The sequence below is a fragment of the Odontesthes bonariensis genome, chromosome 10 (assembly GCF_027942865.1).
Source record: "Odontesthes bonariensis isolate fOdoBon6 chromosome 10, fOdoBon6.hap1, whole genome shotgun sequence".
NCBI lineage: Eukaryota > Metazoa > Chordata > Actinopteri > Atheriniformes > Atherinopsidae > Odontesthes > Odontesthes bonariensis.
The window spans coordinates 35,595,951-35,620,483 of NC_134515.1; the positions used below are offsets into that span (position 1 = coordinate 35,595,951).

At 42.5% G+C, this 24,533-nt stretch overlaps 1 protein-coding gene across 2 annotated transcripts in view; it reads right to left on the reverse strand.

The window, feature by feature from the left end:
- Window positions 1-11,226, reverse strand: part of lama5 (laminin, alpha 5) — a 124,984-nt gene extending 113,758 nt beyond the window's left edge. For both annotated transcript variants that reach the window (XM_075475381.1, XM_075475380.1), the window contains exons 1-2: window positions 10,699-11,226; window positions 5,382-5,534 (exon numbers count right to left, since the gene is read on the reverse strand). In XM_075475381.1, the coding sequence (XP_075331496.1) occupies window positions 5,382-5,534; window positions 10,699-10,998 (453 nt within the window). In that variant the 5' untranslated portion in view covers window positions 10,999-11,226. The remainder of the gene's footprint in view (window positions 1-5,381; window positions 5,535-10,698) is intronic.
- Between the last annotated feature and the right edge of the window lie 13,307 nt (window positions 11,227-24,533).

A 24,533-nucleotide genomic window follows, 5' to 3' on the forward strand; every position in this document is an offset into this window, starting at 1 on the left:
AAGGGCAGCCCTGACGGAGTCCAACCCTCACAGGAAACATGTCCGACTTACTGCCGGCAATGCGGACCAAACTCTGACACCGGTCATACAGAGACCGAACAGCCCATATCAAGGAGTCCGGCACTCCATACTCCCGGAGCACCCCCCACAAGAGTCCCCGAGGGACACGGTCGAACGCCTTCTCCAAGTCCACAAAACACATGTAGACCGGTTGGGCGAACTCCCATGCACCCTCCAGGATCCTGCGGAGGGTATAGAGCTGGTCCACTGTTCCACGGCCAGGACGAAAACCACACTGCACCTCCTGAATCTGAGATTCGACTATCCGGCGGATCCTCCTCTCCAGTACCCCCGAAAAGACCTTACCAGGGAGGCTGAGGAGTGTGATCCCCCTATAGTTGGAACACGGCCCAAACGTATTGTGAGCATCCAATCAAATCAAATGAATTCAAATGGGTCCAGTTCATACAGAGCCACTTAAAAAAAAGTAGCCTCGCTAAGGAAACCAACAGTTTCTGAGGCTACGTGCCCACGACAACGGTAACGACAGATAAACGCAGAACATTTCGACAGATGTGCCTATCTTGCACACGGCGACGGCGTTTTTAGGAGTTCAAAACGGAGAAAACACAAACGCCCCCCAGAGTGGAGATCTTGAAAACTTTCCAACCTCTCGTCGCCATAGGAACAGTTCAAAACGTAGAAGTGCGTTTTTTGCACATGTTTTGTTGCTACTGCCCCGGACCGGGGCGTGCATACTACATCGGCAAACTGCGAGTTTTATGAGTTTTATACGTTCTCCCTGTTCCCATGGATAGACAGATATCCACCCCCAAGACGCTTGTGAGAACGCAGATAAATTGTGGAGGAAAAAAACGGACATCTGCGTTTATGCTTCAGGGCGTGACATTAACACAGCCAATGGGACCACTTTGGTTCAGGACCCTTCTGAAAGCTAACCGTGTGTTTCAGGTGAGCACACTGAAAACAAGAAAAACTGACAACTTGTGAGAGAACGGGAACACGTGAACAAGAGATGTTTCCTGCCTCTCACCAGCACGACTCAGTAAACACAGCACAGAGGAGCCTTTGTGGCTGGAGACAGTCACCACTGAGGCAAATAGCTGAGGAAGAAGAAGAAGAAGATTGGGAGGGTGATTCTGATGAGGTCATGTGAGAGAAAAAAAATCAACTGTGAGGTCTTCCAATGATTGACAGGTGTTATTTGGAAAAGTCTTGCAATCTTAAGGAATTGTCTGCTGCACAGCAGGATACACACACGAGCAACACAGTGGAATGAGCTCAGTCTGCTCCTGCTCATCTAAAGCAGGCAGAAATGACGTCTTTCTGTATGATTTAGCTCTCTGAACACAAACAACTGCTGTTTATCCAGCAGAACCCCTTAATGCCTCAAAAAGTGTTGCTTTCCATTACATCTTGTCACATTATAGTTTTGTTTTCATCAGTTGTAAATTCCCTTAAGGAAGTGAAGTTTGGGAAATTCAGGTTGCCTCAGAAATGGTTGCTGATCTTGACCTGCGATTTACTTTTGATTCATCAGTTTTTTACTTTTTCATAAAGCTGAAATCGTTTGGATCTCCACCCTGTCGCACTGTAAAGACACCCCTGGCAGGAAGAAATCCATCTGGGGCCACTTGGCGTTGGGCCCTTTCTTACAGTGAACAATGGCTCTACGTCAACACTGAGAGCGAGTCTCTGGATATGGGTGAGTTCCTTTTATTAGTGAGCCTGATGAGAAACGTGACATTTTCTAAAGAAACTGCTGTCTAATTCCGGCCCGTCTTTTTTGTGTTTCATTATATTTATAGGATTTTGGGTTTTCTTTCACATCGGTGGGTCCAAGTTTTAGCATTTAGCTTCAGGGAGTGTTTGTAGAGGGTGTCCTTCTGTGAAAGAGTAAGGAATAAGGGGAATTTCTCCAGATGCAAAAAAACTGGCGTGTAGTCCTTCTAAAACCTAATAGCACGTACCGATCTGAAATGCCTCAACACATCGGTCTGATGCCCATTGGTTGGTTGTTAGCATGAGCTGGACAAAGTGTTAAAGAACGAAGAATCAGAGGTAAAAAGCAGGCAAAAGCTGCACTGAACAATCTTATTTCTTTTAACAAATCGTTTGACTGCATCATAAAACAGATCTTTGCGCACTCTGAGTTCTGTTTTGTTCAAAGCAGAGCAAAGCTAAAGGACCAACAGCAGCAGTCACAAAACCAACAACAGTCCATAATTCAGATTGTTCAGCAAAACGCAAAAGTATGCAGTCATGTGTTTGATAAGCCCTGATGCTACAGGCTGAATGATTTGTTATGAAAAAAATATTACCCAAAAAGGAAGGATTGTGCACCAAAACTTCACCTGAAGAACATGTACAGTTAGACAGACACACACACACACACACACACACACACACCTGAAACCTATGGTGTGCTCTAATGACAGCGTGCTGAAAAATATTGCATCCCCTGATCTCTACCTGTCATCTCCTCCTCTTTTCATGCCCTCACCTCCTCCTCCTTCTCCTTCATCTCAGTTTTTTCTTCACCTCAGGTTCTTTGTCCCATGTTCCAGCCCTCCTTCCGCTCCATGCCCGTCTCCCCCTCCTCCTGTTTTCTAAGGAATTTGATTTAAACTTGCCTTCAAACTCTATTTACTGGTTTCCTTGTTGATTCGCATCGGCCCGTTCCTTTACCTGTGATAACAATGCTTATGTATTCATACATACATACAAGTGTTATCTTCAGATTTGACTTTTTTAGCCACAATCGGGGGAATCAGAGAGACATGGGGGTAATTCAACAAGTCTCCCCCTCTGCGTGCTCAGACAGGTTAACTGAAATTCCAATCTTTCTCTTCTCTTCTCTCTTTCATTCAGGAGGGGCTGGGGGTTGGTTGGGTGGGTGGGTGGGACCCTCTCTGCACCTTGTCGCTGACACACAAACTCTGGCCTTTACCCACCTACATTCTTTCAAGACAAACCTGCAACCTAGTAACTGGAGACCCAGAGAAACACCCCCCCCCCCCATGCGTGCTGCTCTCTCAGCTGCAAAGCTACGCTTTTATGTGATGTTGAAATATTTCTATCAGATATAAGCAAAGTCCCTGTCCATTTGTGGCAGCTTCACCTACATTTTCTCCTTAAAATGCTTTTATAACTCATTCATACGATGGTAGAAAATAAAATAACGTCTGACATTCCCCCAGACAATCAACATGCAGGATAACTGCATCTAAAGAACACAACATAAATCTTCAACTGCACATATTTGTATTTCTATTAACAATCGTCAAGTTATTATCACTTAATCATTCACTTAGGGAAACTGGGAAAAATCTGCTTCCACAATCAGAACTAATGTCTTCAGATATTACACATCTTATAACTGGTGTGAAATAAAGATATTCGGTTTACAATAAGGACCACTTCTCCCAGAACAGGATTCAGCTTAGCTGACTAAGACCACAACACTCACTCTACAATCTGATCCAATCTGCACATGGGTAGAACAGACTATCAACAGTAATATCCGCTTAGTTGATCACTTTGAATCCCTGAATATGTCACCTGAAGCTGATCTATTTCAGAAAGCTTTGCTTTTTCAAAATCTGTGCTAGTATCACCAAACGAAACAGATTTAGTCATAAAACAACAAATATGAGTCCAATAAATAAGCTTCTAAGTGTTGCAGTTAAGTTATGAAGTGTTCCATCAAGGTCCCAGTCTGAAATAACACAGCAGGTAGCTGGACTCAACATCGAGCTCTGAAAGTATTCATAATGCTCTCTAAAAACATTTTGTTCTTTTATTTCTCTCATTTATACCAAACAGTAAACAGGATATTACTAGTTTTCCACAGCTAACCAGCGCAGAAACTTACAGACTGGTGAGCCTTAGCCGAGAGAGAGAGAGAGAGAGAGAGAGAGAGAGAGAGAGAGAGAGAGAGAGAGAGAGAGAGAGAGAGAGAGAGAGAGAGAGAGAAAATCAAAAGGAACAGAACAGAGAGAGGAGGAAAGAGACAATAGAAGGAGGAGGGCAGGGTAAAATGAATTCATTACAGAAGACACACACACACACACACACACACACACTGAGTGAGTGTCTCTCCACTGATGAATGAGGAAGGCACTCGAGCACAAGAGCCTGGTACTAAAGAGCTACATTCAGGAGCATGAAGAGGTTCTCCAAAAACTATGCTCCAAAACACAAAGGTTAACATGCCGGGAGACAAAGATTTCTTGTACTTTAATGAGGAAAATATACAAAATTAGAAACGTGACTATAGTATTACTATGTTAAATGAAATCTTGAATCATCCTGCTAAATTCTGGAAGCCACTCAAAGTACACTTCAGGTTCCATTTTGAGTAGCATTGCTCCTGAAGCTGTAAAAGTAAATCAGCATATGATCAGGGGCAGCACCACTTTATTTCTGCCGGCTTAGTCTGGATTCCACTCATACAGGGATACCAGTTGAAAAAGAGAACTCTGAACCAATCTCAGGTCATGTATTCTCACACTCTCTCAGATTCATGAAGCTTTATTAAGTTTAAAATGTAGAAAGTTCCCTGGTCCTGAAAAGTGTCATTCACAGCACCTGGAAACTAGCTCTGATTCTCCCATTGTTAGAGGGTGGAGACACTTGAGATTTCAATAACTTTCCAGATCATTTCTACTCGAGAAAGTATTCATATCCATGAGTGCCCAATTCTGGGGTCGGCAACCTTTAACAGTCAAAGAGCCATTTGGACCCGGTTTCCACGGTAAAGGAAACACTGAGAGCTGCAAATACTTTTTCACATCTAAGATGAAGATATAGTTTTTTTACCTTTACGCTTTGTATTAACAACAAATTTTATTTATGTAATGAACACATTTTGAACATTTTGAACTCTTAAAAAAAAAATAATAAAAAAAACACCACCAATTAGGCATACTGGTAAGCCACTTTCACTGGTAAGCCGCATGCATTGCCGACCCCTGAGCTAATCATAACCATGGTTTAGTGACCAAAATACAGTGATATTCAGACCTATTATGTACATTTGAAAGTTGAACATATTCACAACAATGGACAGTCAGAAATTTGCATGTTTTCTGGAGACCTTTTTCAGAATCCAAGTCGTTTTATTTCTTAGAACAGAACAGTAAAAAGCAAGGAAAGAAATAGTCCGAAAAGTGACACTCAGGTTGGGAATCAGGGTCATTTAAAAATTAGACTTGCACTCTAGCTAAAAGTTACTTCAATCAAAGCTCATAAAAGAAACAGACATTTCAGCAAGTCCAAACACCAGAGAAGAGAAACAGACTGTGGTCATTCACAGAGAAAGTTTGTGTCTTATTGTGTTTGTATTTGAATAATCCTACCTGTCCAAGGTCAAGGGTGACGTTCACCTCATTGAACTCTGTACTGCGGGACAGAGGCGGGCTCTGCCACCATCGCTCTGTCCCATCAATGGCATTGGTGATGGGATGCGCACGATCACTGTCCCCCTGGCTGCAGATGTCACAGTACTGGCCCTGGGAAAACAGTGATAGAGATATAGCAAGCTTTAAATCTTCAAAATGAAAAGTCACAACTGAGACATAACTGAGGTAACAGTTTTCCAGATGCTTGCAAAACCGTTTCCTTTGACATGGCCTCACCGTTCAGTCTGCAGTGGGAAAACCGAACGGTAAAAAAGGTAAAAGTAAAAAGAGCTCAAAGGGGAAGATACCGCACACTCTTGTCCATCATGCTGAATTTTATTTCACAAACAACGTTTCGGCCAGTGTGGCCTTTCTCAAGTTTTTACACAAGTTTTAAACTTGTATCAAAATTATGCTGAGCAAATGCAATGCAAATGTAAACTACTTTTAGTTGGAAAATAGCCACTATATCTGAATAACTGCAGTCTACTGAAAGTTTTGAAAAGTGAAATCTCATTTGTCCTGATCGTAGACTGTTGGATGTGCCTTTTCATACAGACAGTTTGCAAAGGGCCATACTCGTGTGTTTTTCCCACTCATCCCATTCCATTCCATCAAATACATAAAGGCTGTGTTCGAAACTGCCTACTACATACTACATACTTGCAAACGGCATACTCATCGATCAGACAGTATGCAGAGGGTTTACCCACAGTGCACTTTGCTCCTGCGTGAGCCGAAATCAGCCGGCCTGAAGCTGATTTCGGCTCGGGCTATAAACTCTGTAAATATATAATTTTAGCAACATTTGAAACATTTTCAGGCGAAAAAGTAGTCGTTTAGATCCCCAACGTGTTGAAAACCTGACAAAATACCGGCTGTTTACAATTTTCTTCCCACGAATTCGGCGCTACTAAAGCTAGCCGCAGTGAGCAACACACTTCCGGTTATTTTCACAAAATAAAATACCCATTGCCTTTTATCATAGGGAAAGCCATTACGATACAATTGTTGCTTTTGTTTTGAAAACAGGAAGTGAACCTACCCTCGTTGCACAGATTCTATAATAGGACAGATATTATATTCTCTAGAAAAACTGCGTTCAAGTATTTAAAACATTACAACAATACATGCCCAGTAATATTGTTGTAATGTTTTAAATACTTGAACGTAGTTTTTCTAGAGAAGATGATAGTTTTGTATATGGGATTATCGTCCATCGACTCTTTTGGGCTTTCACATGCGCGAGCCTACAACCAGCCGGCGAGTTCTATGCTGTTTATAAAGTTGTTTTGTAACGTCCCCATGCCAGTAATGTGAGAACCATGCATATGGTTTTGATGGTAAGGCTTGTGACTTTATTGTCGGATGGGTTATAAAGTGGTGTGACGTTTCTGCAGTGTGCAAGTTGTTGTTTTACGTGGAAAGGTTAGCGCTTGCCCCTTAGCCACCACGTATTAGCCTCGCATGACAGGCTGTGCGGACAGAGCGATCTCCACACAGGGAGCGCAGATCTGGACCTCTCTGTGTCCTACTAGAAGTATTTGACAACCTCTAGCAATGGAAACACGCTTCAAATGCCCCGGAGTTCCCCTTTAACTGACACAGTTAAGTTGTTTTTTAACATTTGTTATGTTAGCTAGCTACTTATTCCATGCTGGGAATATGGGGAGTAGAGAGAACTATAAATAATGAAAATCAACTAAAACATTTGTCGTTTTGTTGAGGCTCTCATCGAACATAAGAACGGACGGGGATTAATATACACAGCTAAACCAAACTTGGCTATGTACGCCGTTTTGTTGGGACCACAAGTAATTGTGGCAGCGATGTCGGAATCGGGGAACATTCATTTAAACAACTCTGAAATACCCTCGTTTCCATTATATGAATGGTGTTTGGCGATTGTGTTAGGAGTCCACAACACCTCTGCTTTCATGGTTGGTGTGGACCCAAAAGCTGTTCGCAGATCTACTCTAGTTGCGGTGACAGTCGTAACTGGAGGAGCTGTACTAGCAGTTGCCTGGTTAACGTTATCTGCTAGCTCAGATACATTAATAGCTAACTGGCTAGCGTTGGCCGGTTGAAACACCACGGCGATGGAAGGAGTTTGATCCTTCGCTTCGATATTATTCATTTGCTTGGAGGACTTGGCGTGAGACTCTAAAGCCTTCAAGCCCATAGTACCAAGCTGAATCCTCTTTTTGCACACTGTGCAAAAAGCCTCGTATACATTATTGTCCACTGGTTTTAACCAGTGACTAAATTATTATTTCTCGCGCCACGCTTCATTACATTTACATTTCCCCATAATCCCAGCAAGAAATGGGAAGCAAGGAAACGCAAACAAATGTTAAAAAACAACATAACGGCGTAAGTTAAACCTTCTTTTCTGCTGAGATTTGCCTTGATTTTTCATGCTTCTGCTTGGCTTGTTGCTGCGGTCTGTGTCAGTGCTGTAGCAATGTGATCGGACCCGGGGCAGAGCGGTAGCGGCAGCGTTGCGTTCTCGATGATTGGTTCCCCCACTCTTCATTTAGGCTACGTTAGTTAGGCTTTTCAAAATAATAGTAGCCTAGTTGACAAATGAAACGTTTGAGGAGAATGCGATACGGAGAAGTTACTGCACAAATTTTAAGACTCAGATATCAAAATTCAAGACTTTTTCAAGTCTTTTTAAGGTATTATTTCCAAATTCATAAATTCAATGCTTTTAAGACTTTTTAAGACCCCGCGGGAACCCTGTTCAATGCAAGGCGGCGGTTTAATTCCTGAGTGATCAGTTTTTTTGTGTATTGTTAGTTTGGTTTACTTTGATTCGGTTTTGGCTACATACATGAACACATTTTTTAAAAAACGTAGGTTTTGGCAGCATGACTACCTGCAAGATGACAACAGAGCTTGATTTCTGCACTCCCCTCCCATGAAACCAAGCAAGTGAATTAAAAAAAAACGCATTTTCTAAGTATTGTAACAAAATTTAAAAAATAACCAGTTGATGGGCATCAAGGGGAGCTTTACATTCATAAAGCTTCCCTTGGCATAGCAAATGTTTGGCATAAACGGTATTCAGATTACAATTCTGCTGCCATCATGCTGGACAGGACAAGGGGTAAAAAAAAATGTTTGCATGCTCATTTCAGCTATTCCTGTGAGACCAGACTGAGGGAAAATGCTCTGAACTGATGATAGGACAACCAAAACTATATGGCCACATTTCCAAACAACACTGGGAGGAAACCTAATTAATTAAATCTTATTAATTAATACCATCCCTACAGTCCATATGGTGATGTCAGCACTGACCACCTGCGGCTGGTTCCCACAGTATCATTGGGTAAACAGATTCCTGGGCAGCCGTGGCCTAGTGGTTAGGGAGGCGGACTTAAGATCAGAGGGTTGCAAGTTCAAGTCCCGCCATTACCTCTCCCTACACCTCTATTCATGGCTGAAGTGCCCTTGAGCAAGGCACCTAACCCCACATTGCTCCAGGGCCTGTAACCAATACCCTGTATCTAAATAGATGTAAGTCGCTTTGGATAAAAAGCGGCAGCTAAGCGTAATGTAATGTAATGTAATAACAGCATGGATAATACAAGTGCATGCCCACACACACACGTGCAACAGCACCTTAACATGCATCTATACAAGTGCACGCGCACATGCACGCACACAGTGAACACACACATTCCATCTTAGTCCTCCTCCTGCGGTTTTTTAATTAATAAAAACATTTGCATCTTGCTGTTAAACCAAGATGCTGAGTAATGTTCAGTGGGTGCAGTGAAGCAAGCCACCACAGCCCAGCTCAGTGGGGTGAAGCTCTTATCCCTCACACATAATGCACCATCAATTATCCAATTTATCAAGTTCATTTAGGAGATTTTGGGATCCAATTATACAGCAATATCACCACCTCTCCCAAACTGCTATCAGCAGGCAGATTAGAGAAAGACTAAGAATATTCCACCGAACCCTCAGTTTGGAAAATATTGTCATTCTCATAATAGCTGTTTGTAAAAATATCCCTTTCACAAAGAAGACACCTCTCCTCCATCTTTATGTCTTTCGTGATTGGAAAAAAAACAGACACGAAAAAAAGACAAAGTTCTCCTTTTTTTTTTTAGAAAATCCCAGATGCTATAAACCAAAGGGGAAGGCAGCACTCGGGCCTTAATAATCTGTGGGTAAATGAGCACATAAAGCCGGTCTGATTGGAGGACACGGGTCAGTCACTGCGAGGAATGTAGGGAACAGGTGGGAAAGTGAAAAAGACGCGGAGAGAAGGCAATAAGCTTTTATATCATCGCCCCGAGGGTTGCTTTAATAGTCAACTCGTGAAACAATCTTTTGTGTGTTAACAACTCATACCAGGAGGCTTATAGTTCACAATGGACTCAATGGTGTTTTCTTACTGCCTCACAAACGCAGCATCACATCAAAAGCTCTTCAGTAAAACAAATGGAAAGCGTGAAACAGAAAGCCAATAAGAGGCAGGATTCCTGTGGCCCATGTAAAACATTGCCAAGTCCTACAAGGTCCCAGAAAAGAAGCAGTGCGTGAAATAACAAGTTGGCCCAGCAGCTGGACATGCATGCACACTGCTGACCCCCTCTGTTCAACTCTCTGTCCTGAATGGGCTTAGGGGAGCAGGTTGGCATCTTTTAGGAGAAAAACTCAATTTGCAGTCAAGAAAAAAGAGCAATTATGTTGGTTTTTCATTGAATTTTAGAGGCTTGTCATAAAAAGTGGAGGTTATAATGTAACTTTCAATATAGTCATGTTCTCTTAGTACACTCTTCGGAATATCACTGACAGTGTAAACTACATGTAATCAATTCAATTGAATTCCTTTTTATTTATATAGCGCCAAATACAACAAATGTCATCTCAAGCCAATTGGAATTCAATTAATTGTAATCATAATTATTCATAAAATAATCCAATTCGTTCATATAGAGCCAATTCAAAAGCAATTTCCTAGCTAAGGAAACCAACACTGAACAATAAGTTCCTAAAGTTCCTAAAAATGTTACCAAGCTGGGAAGGAGGAACACATGGGACTTGGGCCTGCTTATAAGCAGGTATAATTGTGTGTGCAGCACCTCCATGTTTAAGCACCTGTTGTAATACAGGAGTTATCTCAAAGAGCAGCAGTAAAAAGTTACTTTTTAACTCCTGCTGCAGGCCAGTGTGGAGTACAGATCACTCTCTGATGTTTGAGGAACTTTCTTTAAAAATAAACCCCACTTGCTTTACAGAGGCTTCTGCTCACCTGGATGGTGTGGCTCGGGTCTCCTGACACCGGGCCTCCGACCAGCTTGCAGTACAGGTCGTGCACGTCCTTGCCGGTCTCGTCCTCCCCGCAGGTCGCCGTGGCGGTGATCTTGGTGCCCTCTGCCAGGTTAAAGTACGGCGGGTGCAGGCTGTAGCCGTTTAGCCCGTTGCTCGGCAGCTCCTGGGACCACACAAAGTTGGAGCAGGTCGCAAACAGCAGCCACAGCCGCCACGGCAGCCGCGCCGCCCGCCTGGAGGAGAGAGCAGCACCGGCCGACGCCGGTCCGTTCGCCATCATCTCCACCTGTCCGTCCGCTAGTCCGAGGAGCAACGACTCAGGGATCAAACAAACCGGCTACAAACAGGTCTGTCGCTCAGTTATGTGCGAGAGAAGCACGCGCAGGAGAATTAAGGGTGAGGTATAAGACAGAAGAGTGAAGGAGGAAGGGGAGTTCAGTGAAAAACTCCGGAGCAGAGCGTCAGAGTGCCGTCCTTTCTCCCTTCTCCCTGTGACGCTCCGCCAGGCACCTAGTCCAACTGAATCTGTAGTCCTCCCCCCCTCCCCCGCTTCTCTTTAGCCTGGCCCCAGTTGATGAAGGGCGGAAGTTCCTCAGTGTTTGAGCATTAATTGGCTCAGCTATATAATGACATTAACTGAATGGATGTAGCTAAAGTTTGTAGTTTTTTACATAGTCCCCTCGTGTTTCCCTTCAATTTTTCTTTCCCATGGACGGTCTCTCCTCCTTCTTTATTCCCCTTCAGTCCGTTCTTTCTCTAACTCGTTGTTTAACCTTGTGCCTCGTCGTTTTAGTGCAAATTATTATTATTATTATTGTGTATGCCATATATTATTTTTCTTTTCTTTTTGCCATCTGCTACAGGGTCATCACTAACAAACACGTGTTTAGTTTGATTGTGGTTGATTCAGATCATTGTGACAGTTGTGTGTGTGTGTGTGTGTGTGTGTGTGTGCGTGTGTGTATGTGCGGTCGTGCGTGCGTGTGTGTGTGTGTGTGTGTGCGTGCGTGCGTGCGTATGTATGTGTATGTGTATGCGTGTGTGCGTGCGTGCGTGTGTGTGTGTGTGTGTGTGTGTGCGTGTGTGTGTGCATGTATGTGTCCATGTATGTGTATGTGTGTGTGTGTGTGTGTGCATGTATGTGTGTGTGTGTGTGTGTGTGTGTGTGTGTATGTGTGTGTGTGTGTGTGTGTGTGCATGTATGTGTCCATGTATGTGTGTGTGTGTGTATGTGTGTGTGTGTGCATGTATGTGTGTGTGTGCATGTATGTGTGTGTGTGTCTGTGTGTGTGTGTGTGTGTGCGTGCATGTGGGTCACCTTCATGGCGACTGAGCAAACATTTGCTGGTGATGGTTGTGGCTGGCAGCGCCTAAAAGCAGCTGCTTCACTGAACTTGACTTTATGATATTTTGACAAATGAAGCTGTGCCTTGGCCTGGGAACTTCCCTCCATATGTCCAAGCCTTGAGGTGGAGCGCTACCTACACCCTGACACTGGGAGCATCGGTGAAACACAGCAGCAATTTAATGAGGAAACTACTTCAGTGAATAAATGTGTTTGAGTATGTCTGCCACAGCTGACCCTGCCATTGTTTTTCTGTGCTTCTAATCCCCTTTCATCTCTCGTCATGTCCCAACAGAATCTTTCCTCTCTCCCTCGGAGCTGCCGGACCGTCTCAGGCAGACCTTTGTCGTCCTCCTGCTGCTGTCCTTCATTCTGTGGCTCAGTTTATGTGTCAGAGACGGACAGAGACTGTGGCAGTGTCTCCACTTAGTATTCCATCCCAACAACAGCTCTCTTGAACCCTAAAATGTTACTGATGCAGGAGAAAAGCCTCCATCCTTCAGTTGAGAAACAGACACCTGAATCATTTTCTTTTGCTCAAGCCTTGAGTTTGATTCCTCTGGGAGATGTTGCTGAATAAGTTGTGTTCCTTCTTACGTTCTCATTTCATCTCTCTCTTTCACAACATATGCATATGAGGAAGACTCTCAGTTGTCTTGTGTGTGGGAGATTTTTAAAGTACGTTTGGCACTATTGGGCACCTGATCTCATGATCATTTTCCTCTCTTGGAAATGTGAATATTCAACATAAGCAACTGCGTATTTCTCACTTTTGTTCTGAATATGTACTGAAATGTTACACCCAGCAGAATGCTTGAAGATAATGCGTATTTATAAGGTAATCTGGGAAAGGACTGAACATCATATGAGCAGGATGAACCGCAGCAGTCACAGATTACAACCAGCCAGTGTCCCTCGGTGGCTCTGTCACTTTGGCTCAGGTTGAAATATCTCAACAGCGGCTCAATGGATCATGAGATTTTGTGCATGTCTGTGTGCTGAATTGATACCTGATTTAATTAACATCTATCATAGGTATTCACAATGCAAAATGTATATTTTTTTAGGTTGGATTCTTGAAAAATAAAATCCCTTTTTAAAAAGAGACCACTGCACACACAGAGCATCCAAACCGGATCATGGGATCCACCTCTGAGAAACACCTGAGCAGCTGCGTGTGTGGTGTTTATTTTTCTCACGCTCCCTGGAATCCTGCCATCTAATTAAGCCACAGGAACTTCTTTGACTTCTTCAGAAGATGAAATAGCTTTTTCCTGCCCCCCTCCATCACACACACGCACACACACAAACAAGATAGCAAAGCTGTGACTTCACTGGTCCCGACAGGCTCAGAGTGTACCTGGAAATGGACGGGTAGCAGCTGCTCAGACGAGTCAAAGTAAAATGATCAGGCCTTGCTATTTCAGAAACATGCTTAAGTATAAAAGCACATTCTTTTTTTAATATTCTACATTGAAGCAGGTGAAGAAGAAAAAAGACACCTCAGTTAGGCGGGCGTAGTTGTTGCCATGTTTGTGTGCTGTCGAAACTGTCACATGGAGTGGTCTGACCCTTACACACACACACACACACACACACACACACACACACACACGTTTATTTATTTTTCTTACTTTTGAGGCATTTAATTGACTTAAGCTCACCATTACCACTAATCATAACTGCGACACAACTCAAACCAGTTTTACATCCCCGCAACATTAAAACTAGAAGTAAATACACACACAAAAAGGCAGGGGTCAATGACCTCTGGTAGGTTAAAGAAGTCTTGAGACAGTGTGTTAATGCAGCAAAGCTTCATTCACTGATACACTCCAACATTCCTCAGGATGCTTGAGGGTTCACAGGTCACACTGGAGGAATTCCTGTGGTTAGTGTCGGCGCGGTTTTTTGTTTTAATGTCTTTTATTCTGTTTGAAATTAATCTGATAGGGACGGACGCAAAATGAAATGAAATGCAAGTATCATAGTGTTTATGGCAGATGATCATTTGCAGCACCTGTTCCTGAGGGGATCGTGATGATGATGATGATGATACTCATGAGTGGGTTATGTTTTTCATTCAAAATAATGAAAATGTAATATTTTCTTAAAGGGTGCGCAGATGTCCTATAATGGCTTACACTGACATTCAGATAATAATATGACATAAGACTTATAGTTGGGCAGACTTGATTTAAGACCATAAACCTATATATGTGAGAAGCTGGAACTACACTGTTGCCATCAACTCCCAGAGAGAGAACGAATGTCTCCATTTACCAATCTGTTACGTCTCACTCTGACAACAAAAAGCCACCTAATAACGAGCAGTAGTGTCCAGATAAGAAAAGACCGAGTTCCAGTATGTCACATTTTTGGGCGATCTCCTGGCAGAAGCGCAATGATGTTGATTTTTGATTTCCAGGAAATTATATCCAGAGGGGTGGGTACAGAAACCCACCCAGGAAAGTGGCACTGCTATGTTATTACAGCAGCCTGAACGGGACACACCAAAAAAATGGCTCTAGGTCTAGGGCATACCTTTCATGTTACTTTGGCCACTGTAGTTTGGCATACAGTTAGTGGGGGAGTAGAAATGTAGTGGCAAATTACAATTCATGCTACAAAGTGTCACTGTGTGGAATGTTCTCTTCGCTTGTCTGAGTTTTTCCTTGGTGTTCTGGTTCCCTTCCGCTATGCAAAATGCATGTAGGGAGAATTGGTCATTCTGAAATGATCATGCATGTTTGTTTTGTCTCATTTGTCTCTCCGTTAGTAAGACCGTCTTCCCATCAGTAAGAGACTGACGGCCTGTTCGGGGTGTATTCTGCCTCGCCCTGTAATATCTGGGCTAAGCTCTGCAATCCAAGGCAGAATGAAGCAGAAGATGCATGACCAAACTGAAGCCGCGGTCACACATGCACCGCAGTCTGGAAATGTCCACATATGGTCCTGCAGTATGGTGTGTGAGACAGCAAGCACAACATGACGTTCTTGCTCAGAAGACGTAGAGTTGTATTTCTGAAAAATTCTTTAGTGAGAAGATCTGTCAATGTCACAGTTCATCCTCCAGAGCGTTCTGGAGGTGTGCTGAACTCCATATTTCTCTCCTTTCACTCATCCATAATGTTAATGTAAATGTACTTTATTTATACAGCCCTTTACCGACAATCCTTACGATGTACCAAAGTGTTTTACAGCAGGTAATAAATAAAGAGAAGAATAAGTAAAAACAAATAAAAACAATAAAAGAACAGTGAAAGCAATAAAATACAACAAAATCGAATAAGATTAAATAAGATAAAAGTGTCATCATACTACTGGGTATTAAAAGCAATCCTAAATAAGTAGGTTTTTTGCCTAGATTTGAAGAGGCCCAGGTCAGAAATAAGACGCAGCTGGACGGGGAGCTTATTCCAGAGCCTGGGGGCAGCAACAGAAAAGGCTCGCTCACCCCAGGGTTTGTATTCTGACCTGGGCACTTCCAGCAGAAACTGATCTGTTGACCTCAGAGCTCTACCAGGATTGCGGACTGTTAAAAGCTCAGATAAATGTGATGGGGCGAGGCCGTTAAGAGCTTTAAAAACAAACACTAAAAGTTTAAGGGTTTCACTTGACGTCACTTCCGTATTTTTCTACCCAGGTGGTGGGCAACCTGAGCTGGAGCCCATTGAAAACACTGTGTTTTGTCTGCCACTTTTTGCCCAAAATGCCTCAGTTTTGTGCCGTTTTTGGATGTAGCAATCGGTCTAACCGAGAGAAGGGAAAGGGTTACTATCGAGTACCTAAGGTAATCGCCCATAGAGGTGAGAAATGGAAAAAAACTCACAGAACAACACCGCAAAAAGTGGATAGCTAACCTACGTTTACAGACTGGAGGGGCTGAATCTGCAAATGCTCGTGTCTGCGGTGACCACTTCGTCAAAGGTATGAGCAAATCTAACTGTTTAGTAGTAGTGCAGTAAAGTATTATGTTGTTAAATGCCAATCAACAGTAATGTAATACGGGCTACGTTTGGGCTTTGTTTTGAAGGCTGCCCCAGCGCGTTGTTAGCTGCTGTCAGTGGACTGGGCTCCGACGGTCAAGCTGGGTTACCAAAACACAGAGCTAAGACACCGCCATCGGTGTTTCATGTGATCTCTGAGAGTGGTTGATCTAAACAAAACAAATTTGTCACGTCGTCACAATCTTCACGTTTCAGTAGTATCCACGAAGTGCTTAAGTGCTAACAGGGCACATTAGCTCCCAAGTACATGACAACAGAATCGCTCGCGCTCTGCCTTGTGCATTAGGCTAACAAAGACACAATGTCAGCATTTGGATATTTGGATATCGGCATTTTATCAAAACATGAATGCCAACATTCACAGCTCGGCATTCAACATGTTACGTTCTGCTTTACTGCCCGGCCCTGCACTACACACTGCATTTTCCATTGGCATAATGCACCATGAACAACACAAAAACAAACTTACCCTGGCGAACACCAAAACACAATCATTCTGTAGACGTTTTACTCCGAGTTTGCTGATCCATCCGCTGTGGTAATAGTTGTATGCTTCCAAACTTGTGTGGGCCTTCATCTGTTGCTTGGTGTAGTAAGACGTCTGGAGAACCAGGTAGCTCGTCATGTCCACAGCCTCTATTTTCGGCAAATCGTTCCGGTTTTGCGAAAATTCGGACATTTTCATTAAGTATGTGTCACGCCCAATGTATTTCTCAACTAACGCAAAATACCTTTCCCTATGTGCCGGCTCGAAACCACTACAATATTCACTCATCTCCATTATTCTCCATGTTGTTGCTATGCTGTAGTCAAGCTTCCTGCCCACCAACTGAAATTCGCGCGCTCCCGTGATGACGTAACTGAAACCCTCCTATTCTATAAAGGACAGGAAGCCAATGGAGGGAGTTAAGAACAGGAGTGATGTGCACACGTCTGTTGGTGTTGGTTAAAAGACGGGCAGCAGCGTTCTGCACCAGCTGAAGGCGACTGAGAGAAATGTAGATAATCAAATGAAGGAAATATTGATGTCAACACAAAAACACACACCAAGGAGCCTTTTCTACCATTGTCAGTGTGCTGCTTTTTGCATTAAAGGTGGGGTATGAGATCTTGGAAAAACGGTTCCTGCAAGCTTTATTTTTGAAAATACACAACCTTGCCTCTCCCTTCAGCCCCACCCCTCGAAACCACGCCTTCAAAACACATGAATGAGTCACGAGCCTGTGAATGTGCAGGGGGGAGGGGGAGGGGGGGCTGACGGTTGATTGGCGTGTCAGAATCCAATAGAAGTAACTCTCATCATTACTTCTATTGGTCAGACATTTCCTCTTGCTACACCCTCTACAATGGATTAATATATATATATATTTTTTCAAACATTCTATTTTAGTGGGTGCAATGGGGTCGTGAGGAGGTTTTCAGACAATATGATAAAAAATGCTCCAGAAAACATCTCATACCCCACCTTTAAGAGTTACCTCCTGCATGTTGTAGGCTGCAGCTGTCCCTCCTCACAGCTGCGAAGTGCATGTGGAAACAGCCACTATGGCACCAAATTGGTGTTGAACTGACTTATTGATATAAGCTGGTGTTAAATGAAAGCATGCTATAATTCAACCAATTTTTTTTTTCTTGAATGAGTGGCCTTTATGGGAGAGGGGAGGGGCTTCAGGCCAAGCCCAGCATTTTTCTTTGTTTAACAATAAGTACCAGAAACACTCGACATTATCTAGAAGTGACTCCTAAAACGAACTCCTGATAGTGCAAGTTATACAAGAAGCACTTTTTTTTTTACTGAATTAAAGGGAGAGTATAAGTCCAAAACTAAAAAGGGAGCTGGAAGGAAAGAATTTAAAAAGAGAAGAATCCAAAAGCAAGGAATGGGATGACCAAGTAAAACGTCTCGCAAGGAAGTTCATAAGCATTTCTCAAAAAGCTGAGCTGCTGCCACAACTAAGATAAAAAAGATTCAAGAGTGAATTTGTTGGTGAGTCAAAACTCCACCAACTGAGGCCTAGATAGAAAAGTGGAAATGACAGGCAGTGATAAACAGAAGAGGCTGAAAACAGGAAAGCAGATGGAGGGACACAGAGCCAAAAGGGAATGGAGAGCTTTAAAGAAAAAAAAAGAAAAAAGGATGAGAAGAGACAAGAATGGAGAGTTGGAGGCCTTGCCATTTCACCTCACTAATCCTCTTTCTCTCTCCTAACTAATCTACTTCCTGGTTTCCAAGGAGACTGAAGAAAAAGTGAGGGATAGGCCACTTGTTGCTGTAGCAACAGTGGGCTGTCCTATCAATTGAACCCACAAACCCTCCCTGCTGATCTCTGCAATGACATACCATACAACTACTCCCCTACACACACACACACACACACACACACACACACACACACTGACAAATGAAGAGGTTGGGATTTGTCTGAAAAGAATAAAGTGGATGGGAGAGATGAAGAGACCGCAGTGGAGGAAGTACTTTACTGCTCTTATTGACAGCTCAAAGAGGTTAACAATACAAGTTAGTCACTCATTATACTGAGCACATATCCTTATAACACACACACACACTGGGTTCAGTATCTTGCACAATGACACCAGCTGATATCACCAACCTTCTTATTGGTGGACAGTACTCATCCTCCTCACTGGAAAGCGAGCAGGAAGTCTGAGTGCTCACAGTCAGGACGAACAGACCGGGGACCGTGCTGAATCTCCGAGCAGGCTTACTTTTTCTTTTATTTTTTATGAATGTAAACCATTTACCTTCTGTATTGTTATGCTGACATGGAAAAAAAACAGCTTCTTTTTAGTGGTAGCAGTCTGAGGCTCACTCACATCCCATTTCAACCCGAACATACGTTGAAAAGCCCCACAGTGAAATGAGTGTGCACTGAAAAAAACAACTCATAAGATTTACTTAGAAAACCTTTTGTAAGTATTTGCACTCAAAGTAATCAAGTAAGATTTAATGCTGCAATATCAGTAACACGCACTTGCCAATATCAAGTAAATTTTACTTACCAAACCTATCAGTTTTGAAGATATGAAGTAACATTTACTTAATTACATCTAAGTTTTAAGTTATATTTAGTTAAACAAATTAAGTAAACTATTGTTTTTCATAGGCAGGACTCATAATTTTACTCAAAATTTTAAGTAAATGTTATATATCTGTAGTATTTGCTGTCATGAAGTAATTTAGTAGATTTTAACAATACACTTTCAGAGTAAAGTTTATGTAGTATTTCTAGGTTTATGTACATACAACTATTAAACATTTAAATTGTAAAACTTACTCTTCCCCCATAATTCATGTATTACGTTGATAAAATGTTTAATTTTACTTAAGAAGCTCGAGTTCTTACTGATTCTTAAAAATACAAGGTAGAAATTATGACAGTTACTCTAATAGAGTTTACTTCACCAAAAAGTCACTTTTTTCATTTCAGTGTGGCTGCAGCTCAGCAGCTGCTCTGTCTGATCTTCATCCGGCCTTTTTTCTCTGAAGGGGAAACCAGACACTTCTATCTAAATGCATCAGTTAATGCGCTTATCGCTGTTTGCTCCACACATCCACACAGTTCCTCCCAAAGCCATAGCTTCAATACATTTGCATGACAGCAGTTTTGGGTAAATACTGTTTATCCAATCCCGGCATTCCTTAGATTCTTAAAGCTCCTCTCCTGAGTCAGACAGGACTTTGAGTTGGACACACACACACACGCACACATCCACAGTTCTGAGAACAGATACGTCTGAAGTATTTGAGCCAGGGAGGGGATGTTTTGGGTTGACAGCAGACAAAAGTTAGCATGGAGCAGGTCCATGCATGCCCTTCTCTTTGTTTCCTTCAACAAAACACTTCAAACCACACACACTCACCTGGGGCCCAGTCCTCTGTCTTCTTTTCGCTCTCTTTCATTACTCACACAAGTCCCAGATTTCTGCTCCCAGAAAGGGACAAAAGTTTGACGTTTCTCTTGTCGGCCATCCCACTTTTCACATGGGAGGTAAATACTCTTACTTCCCATCAAAAGTTAGATGAGGATATTGATGCCACCTTAATATCTGTATGGGAAATGGAATGTGCAGCCAGGAAACTTATGTGTGTATTTGTGGAGCACAAAGATTGGACAAATGGCTCAAACAGCCAACTTAATGCGGTCTAAAGGAAGCAAAGTCTGTTTAGAAGAACCGAGGCTCATTTATACATTCCGTGTTATTTTGCTCAGTGTTGAACTGCAACGTATAAAACCCAGATTCCCAAAAAGATTGATGATGTGTAAAATGTAAAAAAACATGGATGCTACGATTTGCAAATATCACAAAGCATTCAATTAACAATAGCACAAAAGTGATACATTTAGCTACTTCTCGAAAAAATTCTAGCTCATGTTAAATTTGGTGGCGGCAACATGTCTCAAAAGAGTTGGTAAAATGTCACTGTGAGGGATGTTCTTATGTAAGAATGTAAGTTCCAGCCTCCTGTTAACCAAGTCTGCCCCCCTCAGACGCCCTGCTCTCTTTCACCTACTCTACCTGAATGCATTACAGTTTCCTTCTTTAAAGTCTGCTGCTGGTTGAAAAGGGATGATGAGACAAGCCAGGCGGTTTCTGATCTAAGAGAAGGGACTGGTGAGAAAAACAGAAAGATAGGAAGAAGAGACAGACGGCCACTACAAGAGTGAGGAGTGGGGTGGGACAATGTAAGGGGATGAGCTTTATGGTTGACTTACACTAGATTGCCAAAAGTATTGGCTCATCTGCCTTTATATGAACTTCAGTAACATCCCATTGTTAACCTTGTAGCACCCACAGTTGCAGATATGCAACAAGCTTTTTATTTATTTACATAATATTTTTATTTATATTACATTTTTATTTACATTACATTTTTTTTGCATTTTATATGTGCTTCACTTTTTCACAACAAAGATCTGTGAAATCTGTTTGATTTGTTGTTGAATGGAAAGTTTATGATGGTTGCGTTCCGCACTTTGTATTAAAAATGTTCAACAAAGGTCTAATATATACATTTTATTGTGGTAGCAGCAGTTACTGGTGAACTTTCACTATACCTTTTTTGCCAAACGATCTGCAGAGAATGACTTGGTTTTGTGAACAAAATTAATCAGGAAAGCCCACAGTTGCAAATATGCAACATTGCCTAAAATGATCAAAAATAGCCCAATTCCAAAAATATTGGTTTATTCCCACCCAAAAAGATGCAAGAAGAGCCAAAAATGATTTTTTTCAATGATTATTCATATGCTTGGGTGCCACAAGGTTAAGAATAGCAGCTGATATGCAGATCCTGAGTTTTTTTTTTTTTTTTACTCTCAGAAATTTGTCAATGTCACTAACCCCAAATATCCAACCTCTGTGAGGTTCAGGTGGGGTGTAAAAAGTGGGGCATTATACAGCACATTCAGAGAGAAGAAGAAGCAGGGATCCGGGAAAGGTTTTACATTTTACAGAAACAAACTAATTACTGATAAATGTAGCCTGAGTTTGTACAATGGCTGATGCTGATGTGCTGGTTTCTGATGAATGGAGTCTGTTAATCTGCTCGTCCAGCCTGTAAGGAAGCAGATCGCCGTCCACCGCTGTGTTCAAAGGTGTTCAATCCGCCACGTGACAGAGACGTGTTCAAAGCAAAGCTCTGCTCCATCACACCAGTCGGTGTGTCATGGCTGAAACAAAGGGTTTCCTGTCCATGTGTCTGTGTGTGGAGGGGTCAAAGGCATGCAGGGGGCCAGGTGAGGGGCTTCCATCTCTTCATGTCTCCTATGTGGCGAGCTGCGACTCACTTACCAGAGACGGAGAAACACCACGAATGTTTAGCATTTAATTCCAATTCAGAGTTCATCCTCAGAAGAAAGTGTGTATTCAACACAAATTCAACCAACGAAATTCAAATGTTCATGAACATTTTTCTCCACCCGTCAGCTTTTTGCTTTTACAAGTTCCCATCCTTGTCCTTTTCTGAGTGTGTTCAGTGATTACATTACTCTTTTTAATCTGCTGATTGTTTTTCATCATGTTTCAGTGGGCATTCGTGGTAGGTGAAGCAAAATACGAACAAACTGCAGTGAACAATCCCAACAGGCCTTCTGGGAGTAAAAATGGGCAGAAGACAGAGGAGGGAAGGTGATGAAGGGATGCACATACGTCTCTCATCAACTCACCAGAAGGGAAAAAGGGAGAACGTGTGGGAACAAAGCAGTAAAGTAGCAGTTGATGACAGCTATCGTTGACATGACAAGGTAACAGATGCCCTGAAACTGCTCTCACACACCACCAGTCGTTGGCCTCCACACTACTTTCAGCCTAAATGACCACTGTGGCCTCCATATTCCTGCCCTGTAATTCCCACTCAGACCTTCTTTTAATCTCCTCTCTCATTCTTTAAAGCCAGAAGGTACACGCATTAGGTGATTTCCACTTTCTTGCGATTTTGAAAAGACTGATTTCACTTTGATAGAAATCACAAAGACTGAATTGGATCATATTTGCTTTGCTAACAGGAGGTATTTGGAGGACTGTGAGCAGCGCGAAGGATCACTCTGATGAGGAATAGAACGTTTATCTTCCTTCACACAGGATATAGCAACACTTACAATCTGCAGGACAATTACAAACTAATGCGCCAGTGCCGACAAAGTTCTGTCCACACCAGAACCAGCGAGCAATTGCCCCACAACAGTGAAATGGTGAAAATGGTTTTGCAGATATCCAAAAAACACATTTGCAATGGACACGATCAATATAGATAATGCAACTTCTTGCATACAAAAGTTGCTTCACTTTCTCATCTTTAGTCAAACTTTGCTAAATGTTGTACCCAGTCTGAGCCTTCCAGACCCCTCAGGTCATCTGGATCCGGTCTTCTATCAGTTCCCAGAGTCAGAACCAGACATGGAGAAGCTGCGTTCAGCTTCTATGCTCCACATGTCTGGAACAAACTCCCAGAAAGCCTCAGATCAGCTGGAACACTCAGTGTGTTTAAGACACACCTATTTTCAGCTGCGTTTGAATAAAGCTCAAAACTTAGAGCTGCAGTCGGCAGGTTTTCAAAATTCCGAGTCTAAAGTCGGAAAATTCGAACTGATACAACTTTCAGGTCCCTCCCCCAACCTCTAACAAGCTCCGAATCGCCCCCCAAACCCCTCCCCCTCTGTGGACGAGGTTGTGCACGTGAGTTCACACCAGTGTGAGCGCACACAAGCTGGGGCAGACTCACGCTCAGCAGCGTGTGCACAAGCTGTGATTGACAGGTAGGATTCCTCCCCCCTAACCTGATTGGTTAAAAACAGCCGGGAGCGCTCGGTTTTTGCAAGCATGATTACAGGCTTCAGAGGGAGCTACAGATTTCGTTATTTTTCCTAAACAGCCTATTTAATATTCTACTTCCAGAATCCCATGACAGTTCAAGCTAATATGACTAAAAAAAAGTTGCCGACCGCAGCTTTAATCACATTTTAACAACAATTTTTATCTATTGTTCTTATTTCTTTGTTTAAAATTTAAATCATGCTCTTTATTTCTACCGTTTTAACGCATCTATGAAGCACTTTGAATCGCCTTGTTGAATTGTGACATACAAATAAACTTGCCTTGCCTTACTAATGGTGTTGATGAGCTTCCCCTCCCAGATTTTCTTTGGTTTCCGGTTAGCTTTTAGGCCAGAACATTCCTGAATGACTGCAGTTAGTTAAAAACTGTGACAGAAAAATGAAGGTTTCATCGCTCGTCCTTAGTCGTACTGACAAGATTTCCAAAGCATTGGTCCAACCTTCCACTGACAATGCGTGTAAAGACAAAATCAGGCATCCAACAGCTTTTATACAAATATATACGTTCTCTGTTTTATTTTCCAAAGGCAACACTTCGGTTTTATGCTTTGCTGCCAGGAGAAACTAAAAATGGACACAAAATGAACACGGGTCCAAGCAGTTCTATCATTTCTTATCACAGGCTGTTCCCTGCAGGTTTGACGCAGTAAAAGCAGGCGGGACTGAAGGGTCGACAGTACATCCCAAATCACCTCTCCTGGCCTGGGGCAAACATCCGCTCACCTGGCTGCTGCATGGTCGAGCGCTTTAAACAAAGCAGGTGGCTAAAGTCGATGGCTTCAAAGTTTTAAGATGTTTAATTCTGTATTTAACGTTTGCCTCAAAATATAAACAGTTCAGCAGTCCTTCCTTTCTGTGGAAACCCAATTCATTCAGGAGCATCTTCGTCTCCTAAGCAGTGAGCACAGAACATACCTAAATGTTGGTTACTTCAGAGGTCTTTATGCTATTAACTGTGTACCAAATTCCACGAAGAAGACAACAATGTGATTGCTTCTCTAATTTGTCAGAGGGCAACAGGAATTTAAGTCAACACCCGGCAACTTAAATCAAAGCACAAATTATGGGATGCTTTTACATTTGTTTAAAACACCACATGATAAAC